This window comes from Ambystoma mexicanum, chromosome 7q (genome assembly GCF_040938575.1).
Source record: "Ambystoma mexicanum isolate Mex_15411 chromosome 7q, UKY_AmexF1_1, whole genome shotgun sequence".
Taxonomy (NCBI): Eukaryota; Metazoa; Chordata; class Amphibia; order Caudata; family Ambystomatidae; genus Ambystoma; species Ambystoma mexicanum.
This window is the reverse complement of record NC_090941.1, coordinates 1,131,365,570-1,131,382,216: the sequence shown is the minus strand read 5'-3', so window position 1 is coordinate 1,131,382,216 and position 16,647 is coordinate 1,131,365,570. Positions and strand designations below refer to the sequence as shown.

Sequence of the window (16,647 nt, the reverse complement as noted above, 5' to 3'; positions counted from 1 at the left end):
TATGCGCTTCAACCCACTCTGCCATCCCACAACCCCACCAGTATAACACACTCTGCCTTGGATCCCTCATGATGACTACGCGCTTCAACCCACTCTGCAATCCCACAACCCCACCAGCATAACACACTCTGCCTTGGATCCCTCATGATGACTACGCGTTTCAACCCACTCTGCCATCCCACAACCCCACCAGCATAACACACTCTGCCTTGGATCCCTCATGATGACTACGCGCTTCAACCCACTCTGCCATCCCACAACCCCACCAGCATAACACACTCTGCCTTGGATCCCTCATGATGACTACGCGCTTCAACCCACTCTGACATCCCACAACCCCACCAGCATAAACGCACTCTGCCTTGGATCCCTCATGATGACTACGCGCTTCAACCCACTCTGACATCCCACAACCCCACCAACATAAACACACTCTGCCTTGGATCCCTCATGATGACTACACGCTTCAACCCACTCTGCCATCCAACAACCCCACCAGCATAACACACTCTGCCTTGGATCCCTCATGATGACTACGCGCTTCAACCCACTCTGACATCCCACAACCCCACCAGCATAAACGCACTCTGCCTTGGATCCCTCATGATGACTACGCGCTTCAACCCACTCTGACATCCCACAACCCCACCAGCATAAACACACTCTGCCTTGGATCCCTCATGATGACTATGCGCTTCAACCCACTCTGCCATCCCACAACCCCACCAGCATAACACACTCTGCCTTGGATACCTCATGATGACTACGCGCTTCAACCCACTCTGACATCCCACAACCCCACCAGCATAACACACTCTGCCTTGGATACCTCATGATGACTATGCGTTTCAACCCACTCTGACATCCCACAACCCCACCAGCATAACACACTCTGCCTTGGATACCTCATGATGACTATGCGTTTCAACCCACTCTGACATCCCACAACCCCACTCCCTTTGCATGCTGCTACATGTTTTTCACTAATGGTGAGTTGTAATATTTCATTGCTACCCTAAATCTTATGTTGGTAATAAATTATATGTCACGTGGACCGTTCCTCTGAAGTGAAGCTCATGGCAATACAGAATCACAATCTCATACTTCTTTTTTTAAATGCACCACAAAAGAAAAGGTCAAGCATGAGGCACAGCAGAAGAGAGCTACCTCTAATCAGGATATGCACGAGATAAGACTAAGGATAACCACTGGAGTCTTCCTGGAAATATGCACCATTTAATATTGATCGGCCAACACAGTACCTTCCCTGATGATCAATGTTCTTGACTTGATGGAGAATTTTGTGGAATCTATTATCTCCTCTTTGCCATGTATGAAAGAGAAGGTCTCCAGCATCATCCTTTGCCTCGGGGCTGGCCGTCAGTATGTCTAATTTAAGAGGTATCATTACTAACTGTGTGCCTACACATCATTAAAATAAAAACAAATTAAAAAAAAAGTTATCCAGTTTTAAATATTGCCAACATGTGTTTTGCCAACCATATGTTTTTTGTTGTTCTGGTCAGGTTTTATCAGAATGATGTAGCACTTGGCAAAGAATAAGCAGCCGAGCAGCCCAACACTAGAGCAGAGGATGGCAAACACCTCCACGGCCACCATGTACTTCCCCCGCGTGCTCAGGTACGCTGGGATGAAGGAGATCCACACACTGACAAACACCAGCATACTGAAGGTGATCAGCTTGGCCTCGTTGAAGCTTCCAGGGAGATTCCTGGAGAGGAAGGCCACGATGAAGCTGATGGTGGCGAGGAGGCCCATGTATCCCAGCATGCAGTAGAAGAAGATGGCATCTCCTTCATTGCATTCAAATGTTATCTTTTCATTTGTGGACTTCAGGTTGAGTTCTGGGAATGGAGGAGAAGTCATCATCCAGACTGCAGAGATAATAACTTGAACCAGAGAACAGAAGATGACTAGGCAGACTGGTGTCCTGGATCCAAGATACTTCCGTGCAGGGCTATTGGGGTTTGTTGCCTTAAAAGCAATGACAACAATGACAGTTTTAGCCAGAACAGATGAGACACTGATGGAAAAAATGATCCCAAAGACAGTCTGTCGAAGCATGCAGGTGAGCTTTCTGGGTTGACCAATGAATATGAAGATGCAGAGGAAGCAGAGAAAAAGGCTGAAAAGGAGAAAGTTACTAAGACCGCGGTTGCTGGCTTTGACTATGGCAGTGTCTTGATACTTGATGAAGATACACAAGATAAATGCAGACAAAAGAGCTCCTAAACTGGCAGTGATTACAAGGATCAGCCCAAGAGGCTCTTCGTAGGAGAGGAACTCAATCAACTTATCGATGCACTCATCACGTCTCTCATTGGGCCATTGCATGTCTGGACATTTTAGACATGTGACTGCATCTGAAACAGGACACAACATTGTTAACTGAGTTTTATGATATTCTTAGAAAATAACTATTCCAAGGATCTCACCAGAAATGAGAGGCACATGACATTCCTGCAGATTAGCATGTCTTTCCCCTATGTACCCCTTCCCTGTGATCTCCAGAACCAGGATGATAGTCAACTCACGTCTGTGCTATACAAACCTAGTGCTGTTTCAAGATAACATGTCTTCTAGGCAAATTGCCCAAAATGTTAAACCCTCCTCATTCCTCTTAAATGTTAACACATATTTCAAACACTCTATATGGTTTCATTCTCTAGTCCTAAGACGATTCTCTCATGTCTCTTCCCCTCTTACTTTATGGGTTTGACTCGATTCCCGTTTTTCTCATCCCTCGATCCCTTAGTCTGGATCCATAATATCAATGTATTGTTCTCTTATGCCCAGTCCTCACGTCCTCTCCTCTCACTCTCCTGTCTCTATGTTCCTCTCTCCTCTTACATTTTTGCTCCATTCTGACTCTTCCTTCTGTTCTCCTCTTCCTATTACTCTCTTCCCTTTTGGACCTTCTCTCTTCTGTGCACCCGCTTCCCACCACTCTCGCATACCCACTTTATATGCACTCTTTACCTTAAGCAACTATCTTTCTTTAATACTGCTCTTCCCAAAATCTTCTTCTCTCTCTGTGACAAAATGACAACCGTTCTGCAGGAGTACAGGGATGAGTAATGGCTAAACTGGCTACCCAGCCGCTCACTACAACAATACCAGCAGTGATCACTATCAAAAAAGGTAAAACAGACGTTGCCAATGGAAATCATTATTCTGTCTTTTGTGGCACCAAGGGCAGGCTACTCTCAGGAGGAGTGTGACGTAATAACAATAGCTACCCAAACGGTAAATGTTCTATAAATATGTATTCAATGAAAAAGACGTAGTCAAGGTGCAGTAAAGTTGCACAGATTTAACGCACCACAACGCTTGAAATTCAGAGGATGTGGATAATCATGGCCAGTTAAGCTTGGTGTGCTCCCATTGATATCCCCCATAATGCTATGTCCCCCATAATGCTATTGTGTAAGTCACTGTGAATTCCTACTCTTATAATATGTATGCGCTCATGGGCTTTACAACAACAACGCGCCGAGTCAAGATGGTCATGACTTCCCCCAACTGCTGAATTTCAAGGATTTTGTTGCATTACATCTGCACCTTAACTAAAAAACAATTCAGTGAATTTCAAGGGTTTTGTGTTACCGGCCACTAGCCAAGGCCTTCAGCCGTTTCCACTGGACATGCTCCACCAATAAGTTTCTTTTGGAGCCACTAGGTGGCCGCAGCCTTTAGCTGTTGCCATTATCCATGTCTTTTGGGCCCAATGACCTCTACCAACCCACTAGCCAAGGCCATCGGCCATTTCCACTGGACATACTCCCCCAATATGTTTCTTTGGAGCCACTAGGCGGCCGCAGCCTTTAGCTGTTGCCATTATGCATGTCTTTTGGGCCCAATGACCACTACCGACCCACTAGCCAAGGCATTCGGCCGTTTCCACTGGACATGCTCACCAATGTTTCTATTGGAGCCACTAGGCGGCCGCAGCCTTTAGCTGTTGCCATTATGCATGTTTTTTGGGCCCAATGATCAATACCGACCCACTAGCCAAGGCCTTCGGCCATTTCCACTGGACACGCTCCACCAATGTGTTTCTTTTGGAGCCACTAGGCAGCCGCAGCCTTTAGGTGTTGCCATTATGCATGCCTTTTGGGCCCAATGACAACTACCGACCCACTAGCCAATGTCTTCGGCTGTTTCCACTGGACATACTCCCCCAATATGTTTCTTTTGGAGCCACTAGGCGGCTGCTGCCTTTAGCTGTTGCCATTATGCATGTCTTTTGAGCCCATTGACCACTACCGTCCCACTAGCGAAGGCTTTTGGCCGTTTCCACTGGACATGCTCCGAGAATATGTTTCTTTTGGAGCCACTAGGCGGCTGCAGCCGTTAGCTGTTGCCATTATGCATGTCTTTTGGGCCCATTGACCACTACCGTCCCACTAGCCAAGGCCTTTGGCCGTTTCCACTGGACATGCTCCCGGAATATGTTTGTTTTGGAGCCACTAGGCGGCCACAGCCTTTAGCTGTTGCCATTATGCATGTCTTTTGGGCCCAATGACCACTACCGACCCACTAGCCAAGGCCTTTGGCCATTTCCACTGGACATGCTCTCCCAATATGTTTCTATTGGAACCACTATGTGGCCTCGGCTCTGGCCAGTGAGCCCGGGACATATTGCACCCCTTAACATGTTGCCTCACTAGGTTACCCCACACCTCACTGTAGCTGTAATATTCCGCTTTTTTATATTAATCGTAGTTTTAACTCTCTCTTTATTAACTTCTTTCCCATAACCGTGGTAACATTAGCAATGGACTAGAAATAATCCTGAATATAAAAAATGATGCCATACATTAGCGGTTATCCGTGTGACACATTTTTATTTCCCTGTCCTGTTTTCTACCATATCCCTGAATATGCAACGAAAAAACCCACCCGAATATGAAAAGTAAACCTGAATATGCGAACATTATGGCGAATATTCAAACACATTTGAGCTCTAAACTTGGACCTAAGCGCCTGGATCTCCCCAATTTCCCATGGTGTTCCACCTCTGGCCAGATGCCATTTCATCCTTTTCCCCCCTACAAAAGGCATTTTTTCAACTTTTTGATTTTGAACATTAGCCAATATTTTGAAAATGTTTGCGAATCCCTCTCTCATTGAACAAAAAGAAATGTGTCTTTTTCATTTATACAGCTATAAATTTGGTATTTTATTTTAAAAACCAGTGGACGTATTAAGCCCAGGCTCCTCCCGGAAATCGAGTCAACCCTTCGTGCCCAAGTTGTTTTGCACCTGGTCCAATTCCGTCCTGCGATTTTGGCTGTCCACTGCAGCAAAGTTTTGACTTTTTAAATGTATTTTTGTAATTACTGTTGTATGGTTATACAATAACCTTTAACATAAACACCAAAAAAAGACCTACAAGCAAAACAAAAAAACAACACATATTTCAACATTACATCCATAACTAAAGCAGAGGTTTTAAGTTCATCCAACATGCTGAAAGGTTAACAAAACATATTAGTTAAGGTAAATACAATTTTCAATATAAAGATACATTTTTTTAAATGTAATCAATTGATAAAAAAGAGTGCAATACAATTTCTAAAATAAGGCATAAATTCTCAAACTGCAAACTGAATTCCTGAAGTGCAAGATTGATATTGGAAAGCTCCAATTGTAATCTATTTATAAAACCGACTAGAACCAGTACTGTTGAAGTTGTCAAGCCAGCCAAACAGTCTCCTCATCTCCCAGAAAAAAACCATTAAAAAGTCTCTTTAAAAAGATTGTTCTTTTACCCTGGATGGCTCCACATGATAACACAAGATGTTTAAGATGATCAGGTTGTTTTCCACACGTAGAGAAGGGACAGATTACCTGCTCTGCCCGCATCGAGCCATATCGAACCAAGACTTCCCTGGTGAATATCAAATTCCACCTAAAGCGGAGGAAAGAGCACCTGGTTTTCCCATCAGGATATATGGCAAGATATGGAGCCAAGACACCAACTCATTTATGGTCACCTCTCAAATGATTCAAGGATTCGGATGCGTGCATTCTTTCTGGCTACCCAGTCGGCTCTAAATAAGGTCTGCTCCACCTTCCCTCGATTAGAAGCCAGATCACAGTCGCTAAACCAATTTCACTAAGCAGATTGACGCAAGATATGGAAAACCATCTATCGCTGGTGTGTAGATATGCATATAAAGATTCCTTTTTTGGGCATAACATTTTATAATCAATGCCCCTGGGCTGTCTGCGCGCTATATAAATATAAATAAATAAATAATAAAAAGAAAAACATTTCCAGTAGGCTCTTACTTTTAATAAAATTAAACCGAGTTCATACCTCATGGCAGCCAAAAGCACACAATCAGAACCCTAAGGGATGTATACAGATCAATTCCTCTAAAACTGGCACAAAGTGTACAACCCACGTAGCCAGAATCTCAGCACCATATAAAATCTTTGGCTCTATCTTCCCCTCATAAAATCTTACCACAGGCACCATTGAGAATGTTCCATACCTTAAATCAGCCCTGCACAGCTTTTTTGTGGGAGCAACTGCACAAGCCCTCAAGCAGTCCGTAAGGTGGCACTTCTCAGACTTTGCAGTGATTGGAAATACCAGATATAGGAAACTTGCTCAATCACATTTGAATCAATATGCCATGACATTTATAGGTTTTCTTCTTAGCAGTGCAATGCAGGACTTTAGTTTTATCTGGGTTTACTTTTAGGCGTGGGAGGTTTCGAAACCAACAAAAGTAGTGAGCAGACATTGCAACACAAGCTGCGAACAATCAAATAAAAGAAAGTTGTCTGCATAAGCCATCGACACTGGTTTCTGGTTACACATTTTTGGAGTGTCAAATGCGACCAGGGACAAGTAAGCACCTACCTCAGACATATAGAGGTTCAACAGGCAGAGTGGCAAAACGCAACCCTGCCAGACTGCTCTAAAGTTTGCTATTTTACGACAGAGGGTTCCTCTCTGGTCTAACCTAATTAGCACATTGAACTCTGCATACAACCCAATAATTAGCCACATGAGTCTTTCTGGAATCCCCCAATTTCTTAGTTTTGCCGACAGTAATGATCGATCAACTGCATCAAATGGGTGCGAGATAGACAGAGTCATATTTCTTTAACCATGCTTGACTCACTATACTCTTTAAAATGAAACCATTTAGAGAGATTCCCAAATGCTTACGAAAGCCTGTCTACCATTTCAGAGCTACACCAGATATCCCTGACCACTCGTGAAGCAGTTTAAGTGGAAACGAGCAGGAGTGGAAAGGAATCAGAGTGGGAATCTCAATCAGAAATCAGCTGTTTTTAACTTGCTTCCCCACTCCTTTCCCCGAGAAACGTTTGATGTAGAAGTCAGGAGTGGAGATATGTGGTGACGTGCTGAATTAACAGAGACAGAGGTACAAGTTGGAGTTGCCTTCCCTTTTGTTGATCATGTGGACCAAATACATGCATGGATAACCAGAGTAGGAAAGGTTGCCTGAAGTTCCCAATAACTTGGGAATCACTGCCTGGAGGAGAGATGCCATCAGCAGTAGAACTATCACGAGAGGAGAAGTTGCATAATAAATCAGACACCAGTGATGGAAAGATAACTTTGAAGGAGGAGGACAGAGGAGGTAGAACAAGGTACAAATCAAAAAAACAGAGGGCTTGTTGATGTTGTAACTACCCAGTGACAAAGTGGAGATCCAACACTGAAAAAGGAGAGGTTAAAACAAATAGAGCACTGGCATGAAGAATCTTTTTGAAAAAATATGATGAGGACAGAAGAAAGTGGATTATTGAGTAGACATTGACTGAAGCCTGTAATAGAGATGACTTTGAAGACACGAAGGAGGAGTCTGACCCAGGATGTGAGATGGATATCAAGTGCCCCAGCAAAAGAGATAGTGAGGATTCACTTGAGTTACATGTAGGAAATGTAGTCCAACGACCTAGAAACAATCGCAAATGTCATATGAACTGCCGGCTGGGAAATGTGGTCCTAAGACTCAGCATCAGTGTATGAAGAACTCAAAGAGTAATGAATAATGTGTGATGCATGCTGGGAAATATTTGTACCGAAAGCCAGTGCCCTCTTTTGAAGGAGACCAGGAAGAACTGTGTAAAGTAAAGCAAAACACTATGCAAGTCTCCTGGCCAAATAGTACACACATGGAAAATATCTCTCACAAGTAAGCAATTTCCTAGACTCTCATGCGCTTCTATCCGATGCAATGGGAAATTTCAATAGCTGACTCAATCAATGTATTGACATTCTGACACCAAAAGGTCTTTAAGACATGGAGTAAAGAAGCTATCTGTGAAATGAATTACTCCTAAAACAGGAGGCATTACGATGAAAAAAGACAATTTGAAATACTTTGTTGAACATCTTTTGACCTGACTGCTAAAATGAATCTTGCTAACCATATTATAAAAATGATCTGTCTTTAAAAAGGACAATATTATAATGATTGCATTTTCAATGCCAGTACAATGCAGAAAGAACTCTTTAAACTAGTGTGGTACAGGCCTCTCAAACATTGAGTGAAAGAATTACCTTTTCTTTGGAATTAAGCAAACAACTAGCCAGCTTCTCCCACAAGAAAATCAGGCAAATATGCAATTATATTCACACTAATCAATACTGTAAGGGCCTTCAGATCAATATAGCAGACAATGCTATAGTGAGAACAACAACTGATCACAAGCGTGCTGCCTAATGTCCTATTCTCATGCAACAATCCATGCAGATTGTAAGAAACAGCAAGTCCTTGGGCTTGGTCTTCGATCCCTGTCTTGACAATTGTTCAATGAACCCTCCAGCACTTTGCTATATCCAATCCTCTCTTCCAGATGATGAATTAATCTTTCCAACATGCTGCGTCTCTCCCCTCATGATGCAATGACATAGTTACAACATTACTTAAGAAAGACCTGGCCGATATTGGGGATCTGAAATACTATGGCAGGATTTAAACGCTGTCATATCCTGCAAAATGGTTTGGAAAGGTGACGACCTTACAATTGCAAGACTATGTAGACTGCAATAATCTTTTGGATTCCATACAAACATTGTTAAGGTCTACAAAAGAGACCAAGGCGTCCTCAGAGAATACAGCCACTGTATTCTGCCTTGATCTGTCTGCAACATTTAACACTACTGCCAATATCATTCTGCTACCAATGGACACTTTCTGTGTAATGCACCTGGCACTGGGATTAATGTTTTCCTTGCTGCTGGAGCAAATGTCTGCCGTCTCACTTCCACCTGTCACATCTGATGTCAGGCCTGCACAAGCCTTAAACCTCCTGCCGCTTCTTCTGCATATGTGTATTCTTCCTCTCTTCAACCTGATAAGAGGCTGGAGGGAAGGGACAGAACTCCATATTCATGACAACAATGCTCAACTCGTCATGAAATGATTGGATCCTGTCGCCCTGTATCCTGTCTCCTCTCTCTCTTGGACTGTTTGGTAGCCATTAATACATGGATGAATAGTACTTTCTTTTAAAATACCAAATGCACCTAAGTCTGAAATTGTAACAATCAGACAACATACCATGCTCTAGAAATCGTTCTTCAGGTCCTCTGACCTGGGCGACTGACCTTCACATCACTACAGGTCAAGAATTTGGAGTTCACATTGGACTGCAAGATATCTCTGATGCCTCAGATAACAGCAAGTGTACAGTCAATCCCACTTGTGGACCAGTAACAAAAGAAAGGCAATTAGCTGTGCCTGGCACTTCCAGCCCTGGCAATCCAGGCGCTCCAATGTCTTCAGAATTCCACAGCACCCCCCATTATAAGCAATACCTGAGGGGATTCAGCCACGTCGATCCTTACATTGGCTTCCAGTTCCTCTCTGAATTTGAGATTCGTTGCATTCCACTGTCAAGGACCCAGATTCATTCTTGAAATGCCAAAATGATATACCTCCTTCTGCACATTCAGAAGAGCCAATCACCATTTAACGGTTGACCACATGGTACAGGTGGCAAACAGGTGGCAGATCATTCAGTTATCTTGCTCCCGGACTCTGGAATTCCATTCCCAGTATTCTTAGAGGCTTTTCTGCATTTCTAAGTTTGAAGTAGAAAGGTGAGACTTTCTTCTTCACTGAACATCTTGGACTCATGAGATATTTAGTCAGTTTGCATGCCTGCAACTTTCTACTGAGCACATGGATGCCGGTTGTGGCAGCCGTGTCCTTACAAGGAACATGAGTAAAGGAACCTCACAGGAAACATCCGATTTTCAACAATAAGTGTTTATCTCCAAATGCCAGCATCACATGCATGGTACATATTGGCATGGAAGGAAGTTAGTAATAAAAGAGGCCACCTTTAACAAAAAGGGTGGTCTCTTCTATTGTAAGCACTATTTTACAAACTTCAGGCACTGCATTAAAAAAGTAATATCACCTGTGCCATTGCTGATCTCTCCTTGTGAACAGGGGACACAGTCATAGCAGCAGACGGGCTCCCCCTCTCTGGCCGCCTTCCTGTACCCAGGTAGACAGGATTCACTACAGACAGATCGCAGGACCTTATGGAGGAGACAGTAATGGCGAAAGGTTCAGGTCAATAAAATGATTATAGTGCACAAACCTGTATTATGATGTATGACACAATATGTGTAGCTTATTCAGAAAAGAGATTGTGTATGCATTACCCATCCCCATCCCCACATGGCAGTCAACCTATATAGTTATCAGGGCTTGCTCTCCACTATACTCTGGCTCAATGGGCCTCATTATAAGGGTGGCGGTAGCCTTGCCGGTAAATACGGCACGGCTGACGCCGGACCCAGTAATTTCCCTTTGCAAGGTGCCGGTAAAAATCACTCCCGTTCCCGTTTGAGTTCCATAGGACTCAATGGGAATGGGAAGGCCGGTAGCGCCGGCACCATTAACAACGGTGCCGACGCTCCTGTGTAGGTCTGCTCGCGGGGGCCGTTCCGACCCGGTAAGTCAGACCTGCCGGGCTGCCCGGCACCCATGACCAGACCTCGTAGTTTGCTGGTCCGGTAACAACGGTACCGGCAAGCTTACCGGTACTGTTGCTACTGGACCGGCAACAATGTAATGAGGCCCAATGTCTGTGTCAGGACCTCTGACATGCATGCCATTCATGCCATATGAACAATATATTTTGTGACTTTCCTGGAGCCTAACATAGGATGTAAAAATATGTTTCTTCATATAAAAATCTCTAAGTCTGTTTTTAGAATTAGCACTGTTTAGACCAAGCAAGAGGAAATTAACTTGTATGACCTACAAGCAACCTGAAATCCCAGGGTTCTAAATGATGAGGAACTCCTTAAACATTTTATACGGTTGGTTGTTAAGAGTGTATGAAGTTCATAACAGTTTTGGATTGATGACAGTTTCTGCAAACAGTGGGTTGAAAAGACCAGAGCCTTTTCTGCGGTTAGCTATGGAGCGGAAATAAACTGTTGCAGGGCTACCTACTGGCAATTGCCGTGCCAATCTTTGTAATATGGAATGAATGTTAGCTCTGTTTCAGCTGACAAAGAAAATAAATCCTTCAGAGACATTTTATTTCTAAAGTGATCTGTGTTGTAGGGAATTTTCACCGGTTCAGGGAAGTCAATAAAGCCTTGGAGCAATAAAGGATTCCTAAGAAGGATAAGCACACAAGATGTAGGTTTTCATACCTTTTACACACACAACAAATCCCCTCTCGTCATTTCACCAAATGAGAAAACCACAAAAAACAATACTGTATTGGTCACAAGGTGTAGGAAAAATATGAATATCTTAATTATTTCATAAATGGCTCATGCATTGTTTTAAAGATTACTTTATAAATGTTCCTGTGTTGAAAACATTGAAAACTGGGTTGCCACTTCCATTGTGACACAACTTTGCCCCTTGTCACATACACATATATATGTACACTCTAAAGGATATTGATGATCCCAAAAAGTAAATAGTTGTTTAAAGGCGTCTTTTAAAACATACATGAGACATTTATGAAATAATAAAGATATATATATATAGAGAGATTAATCAATTAAAGGAAGGGCCTCCATTCTTATACAGACAACATCCTACAGTGATTTGGTCCAGGCCAAGCCTGCTGTTACAGACCCAATGCAGGCTGCTGTAACACGCCCCCTGCCTCTGATGTCATACCAATAGTGCTGTGTGTTCAGGAAGTAGGGAAGGTAGAGAAAGCTGGCGAGCCCCAGCAATGTGTAAGATAGAGGGACTCCTCTGGTACTGAAGCTCTCTCCTGGGCTACTCTTGTGCATGCCTACACAAAGAGTGTTCCAGTATTCAGCACCCTGGTTAGGGGTTGCAAATGTAATGACAGGACTGCCTTTGAAGTACCAGGTCTCAGCTGAGCCCCCAGGGGGTGTTGCTTTTCTTTGATTGATGTAATGAGCCTTTTTAGGGCGATCACAGGGAGAGCGTTATGGGTGGGATCAATCTGATTGATTTGGGTTCAGCAAGCCCACATGGTTTAATCCAAGACAGGCACTGTGATGAATGAGACATTGTCCACCAAACTGACAATACAGTGACAACAATTTCTAGTGGCTGTTAACATGTGTAATTTCAGGAGACGCTATGTCAAACCAGACATGATTTATATTTCATGTTGACCACCTAACACAGGCTTCTTGGGCACACAATTATGATACTTTGAGCCTCAGGCTACTTCACAGGTAACATTCTGTCACAAACTCCCAATACGACCAATTGTATTGGAATTAGTTTCCATTTTAGAGCCTCTCTCAAGGTTTGTTGACTCTGTCTTGCGAGAATTTGTGCTAAATCTTTCCAATTACTTCTGGGACACATACAAGTAAATACTACGATTAAAGGAAGATATTTTGATAGTTGACATGAAAGGTTGGGACCCTTGATGTAGAGAGCCTCTGCACACTGGCATCACTCATGAAAAGAGCATCACTGTTGTTGAATACACTATCAATTAAAGAACAGAACTCCAAAAGACACCTACTGATTACTGTTTTTTGGAGTTTGCAGACCTGTTGATGACAAAGAATGTGTTCATATATAGGACACATTTTTACCAAAACACGAAAGTCATGAACATGGAAGCTGCTAATCCACAGCAAACATATATATGGATGCCTATGAAAACATGTATGCAACATCAGAAACACAACAATGTGGACACCAAGTAGAAATGTGTTTCTGATATATTGATGAAGTTGTGCTGAGATTTCCCACTCAATCAGCTGATTTACAAAACCTGTTTAGCACACATCTGTACACCACAACCTTTTAAACGAATTGAAGTCTAAAGTACATTACAAATCTGGACCTCAAAATAATTCACTAAGCCAACACACAGAGATACTCTGTTACGATTTGGGAGTTTCCAACCAATGAGCCTGACAGCTTTGCTTTGCTGCCCTACACACAATTACTCAGAAAGATATTCCATCAAATGCAGAGACTTTCTACAAGAAGATTGCACACTTCAGAATAAATGAACAGAGCAAGGCGTTGTAAAGAGCACAGAATCAGAATATCCAGACAAAGGTACTTGTTGAGGTTAAACCTGGAGACGAATTCGAAAACTGCGTTGCCTATGTCACCTAATCAACACGGTTCATCTTCAGAGTGTCAGAAGAATGCTAGCAAATGGTTTTCTATGTAGCCTGTTCAATAGGTAATCTGGGAGCTACCGAAAGGTCCTGTTGGGATTGACTGGTTGTGAGTATACGAGAGCGATAACTTCTATTGATTTGTGCAGGAAGTTATAGTAAATCATCATGCATCAGATCATGCAGGGTTGAAATAAGCAGTTCTTACAATGGCGTTAACCTGTGGTGTTATTGTCAGGTCACTGTCAATCAGGATTCCAAGGTATGAGCTCAGTGGTAGGAACAGTGAAACATGTCACTACTTAAGGTCAGGAGTTTGGTGGGGACCTCGGTGGCGTGCTGGCACAAACCATAATAATCTACGATTTGGTTGGGTTCAATTTCAATCTAATTTTCATCATCCATGAGAAAGATTTTTCAGTCCTGTCTGTAAGGGGTGAAATGGTCCAGCAAAATGCAATTTGTTTTAATCCAATGTCCTGTAACACAATGTTTGCCAGGTTTGGTGGCTGATAGCATTGAGAGAAGCAGAGCTGTCCAGTAGGTTGAGATTGATCAAGGTTATGACCTATGTGAGTCCAGACAAGAAAAGATGTTCTAAACACTGCGGATACTGATGAGGTTGACAATGCCACCAGTATAGAGTATGGAGCAGAAGAGAAGACAACTCATCCACTTGTGATTAAAGCCTTTGAAACGCAGCCTGTAAGCTCTGAAAGAGCAAAATGCAGTAAGACAACCAAGGCCAGCAGCTCCACCTATGGAGTCAGAGGAACCTAGTAGGAAATGTCTCGGGGTGAATAATACAGTGATGAAACACATCCCCCTGCATCATAATAGTCCCATTTGACGTTGCGCCATAGATAGGACTGGGAAGACCACACAATACCTCAGCCCTCATTACGATACTGGCGCTAAACCATGGCTCTATTAACACCATGGTTGGTGCCGGTATCGTAACAAGTCTGCCAATGTTCAATAGGGAATTACCACCCCATTCCAAGGTTGGCGGGGCGGTAATTCCCCATTGAACATTGGCCCTTCCCCATTCCCATTTTTGTCCCATAGGGCTCAATGGGACTGGGGAAGGCGGTAAGTACAGTACCGCAAATTGCGGTACCGTACTTACCTCGAGAGTCCCTTTGCGTGTCCCTACTTTAACGACTGGTCTAGACCAGCCGTTCAGGTCGGGTCCTGCAAAGGGACCTCGTAGTAAGGCGCTAAGTGGTTAACGGCGCCGCAGCCTTTTACGGCACCGTTAACCACTTAGCGCCAGGGTCGTAATGAGGCCCCTCATCTTTAGCCCTCTTGAGTAAACATTGTTTCTGATGTTGATTTGCCCCTAGCTGGACTTCCAATTCAGGGAACATTTTATGATTAATGGATCTCTTTGGAAAGGTTGACTGAACATTCTTCCCGACTAAACTAGTCATATGAGCTAAATGTTCTGTTTGGCATTCAGCATGTTTGCAAGATCTCGCAGGACTAGCCTGCAGGAAAACATTGTGCTTAACTCTCACATGCGATTTAGCAGATGGGCCCTACTTCACCAGGTCATCTAAACTGTTGGAGAGATTCAATGAGCCAATCACAGATATAGAATTTCTGGAGAAGTTCAGCGGCCTGATAGAAGGAGGACCAAGTACACTTCCTGCATCTCTCTGGATTGGGTGTAATTGTGGGAGGGAGGACAGGGCTAATGCCCACTAGAAGAGAGCAGAACAGCTTGTGCTGTACGGAAAGCACTTTTTCAGTGCCGTGCTCACATTTTATTTCCTAAAAGTGTCATTTTTATTTTGCATTGTGCTTGTTTTGGGAAGCTCCTTAAAGTCTGTCTCCCCCTTTCAGAAAACATTTTCATAATGCTTTTAATCCCTTTCTCTTCCATTTCTGCCTTCAAACCAAAATGGAAACAAGGAACTGTTGCATGATGTTTCAGTGTGTCACCAGTTTGAACACCATTAGACCTCTAACGTCATAGTTCATGTGTTCCAACTGGTGAGAGTTTGTGAGATGAGCGGGCAAGCGGTGTATGCTGGAGGTAACTTAGAGAAATGCAAGAAATAGGACTTACCCCTCAAGCTGTTTCCCTTGTCACTGCAATTGACAATGATCTGTATGGCAACAACACAGCAGCTTAAATGCAGGATGCTGGCACAGTGTGCCTGAGCAATTTCTCCATGGCAGTGGCATTGTTAGGTGAAACCTGCAGGTTTGGCAGCTCAGTAAGGGGATTTTGGTAAGGGTCAAGCAAGCATGCCAGCAACAGTGATCAGGGATTGCCTACGTACATCTGTTGAACACACAAGCCAGTGGCCATTAAGGGAAAAGAGTGCAGTGAGTTATTGGTACCACAAGGTGTGTGCAGAAAGGTGATGAGGCCAGGGTCCAGAGCCATTCGCGAACGCGTGCATGCATGCAACTTCACTAGGCAATGCGTGACCTGCTGTATAGCACTATCCTAGCAACAGCATCTCTGCGTCTGTGTACTGGCCGCTACATCAGGAAGATGTTGACTTTTGCGTAAGAAAGAGAAGGTAGAGAAAACATAAGATAACAGAAACAAATTTAAACAGTCCAAGCACAGCCATGACTCTGCTAAATAGCCAGTGTTCCACATAGGGGTAAACAAATGTATCACAGAATGTTTGGGACTGATGGGCAGGAGAAGGGCCACTAAGTAGCACAGTTGTTCCATTAATCAACAGTGCTGATTAATACCTAATCATTCCTAGTGCTTTCTTACATCTGCCATAGTTTTCAAGCTAGACAACTGTAAACAGAAATTAGTAGATTGTGATGCCTGCAAGACCCTGGCCATAGTGGGACACAGAAATGGTTCCTTTACTAGGCTGAACCTGAGGGAAGGACCCAGTTTAGTAAATGAGATGTTCATATGCATCATGACAGCAGCATCAGAGTCCATTGTTAGGACTGTCATTGGTGGGAGAAGATTGGGCAACGAGTTGGGAGTAAGCAGAAGGGAACTGTCAGATCAGACACCAGTGAGGGAGGTCAGT

At 43.5% G+C, this 16,647-nt stretch overlaps 1 protein-coding gene across 1 annotated transcript in view; it reads right to left on the bottom strand.

Moving 5' to 3' along the window:
* Positions 1-1,470: 1,470 nt before the first annotated feature.
* LOC138528228 (extracellular calcium-sensing receptor-like) overlaps positions 1,471-16,647 on the bottom strand; it is a 121,922-nt gene continuing 106,745 nt past the window's right edge. Inside the window, exons 6-7 of the mRNA XM_069639684.1 lie at positions 10,444-10,567; positions 1,471-2,384 (exon numbers count right to left, since the gene is read on the bottom strand). Coding sequence (XP_069495785.1) covers positions 1,471-2,384; positions 10,444-10,567 — 1,038 coding nt within the window. The remainder of the gene's footprint in view (positions 2,385-10,443; positions 10,568-16,647) is intronic.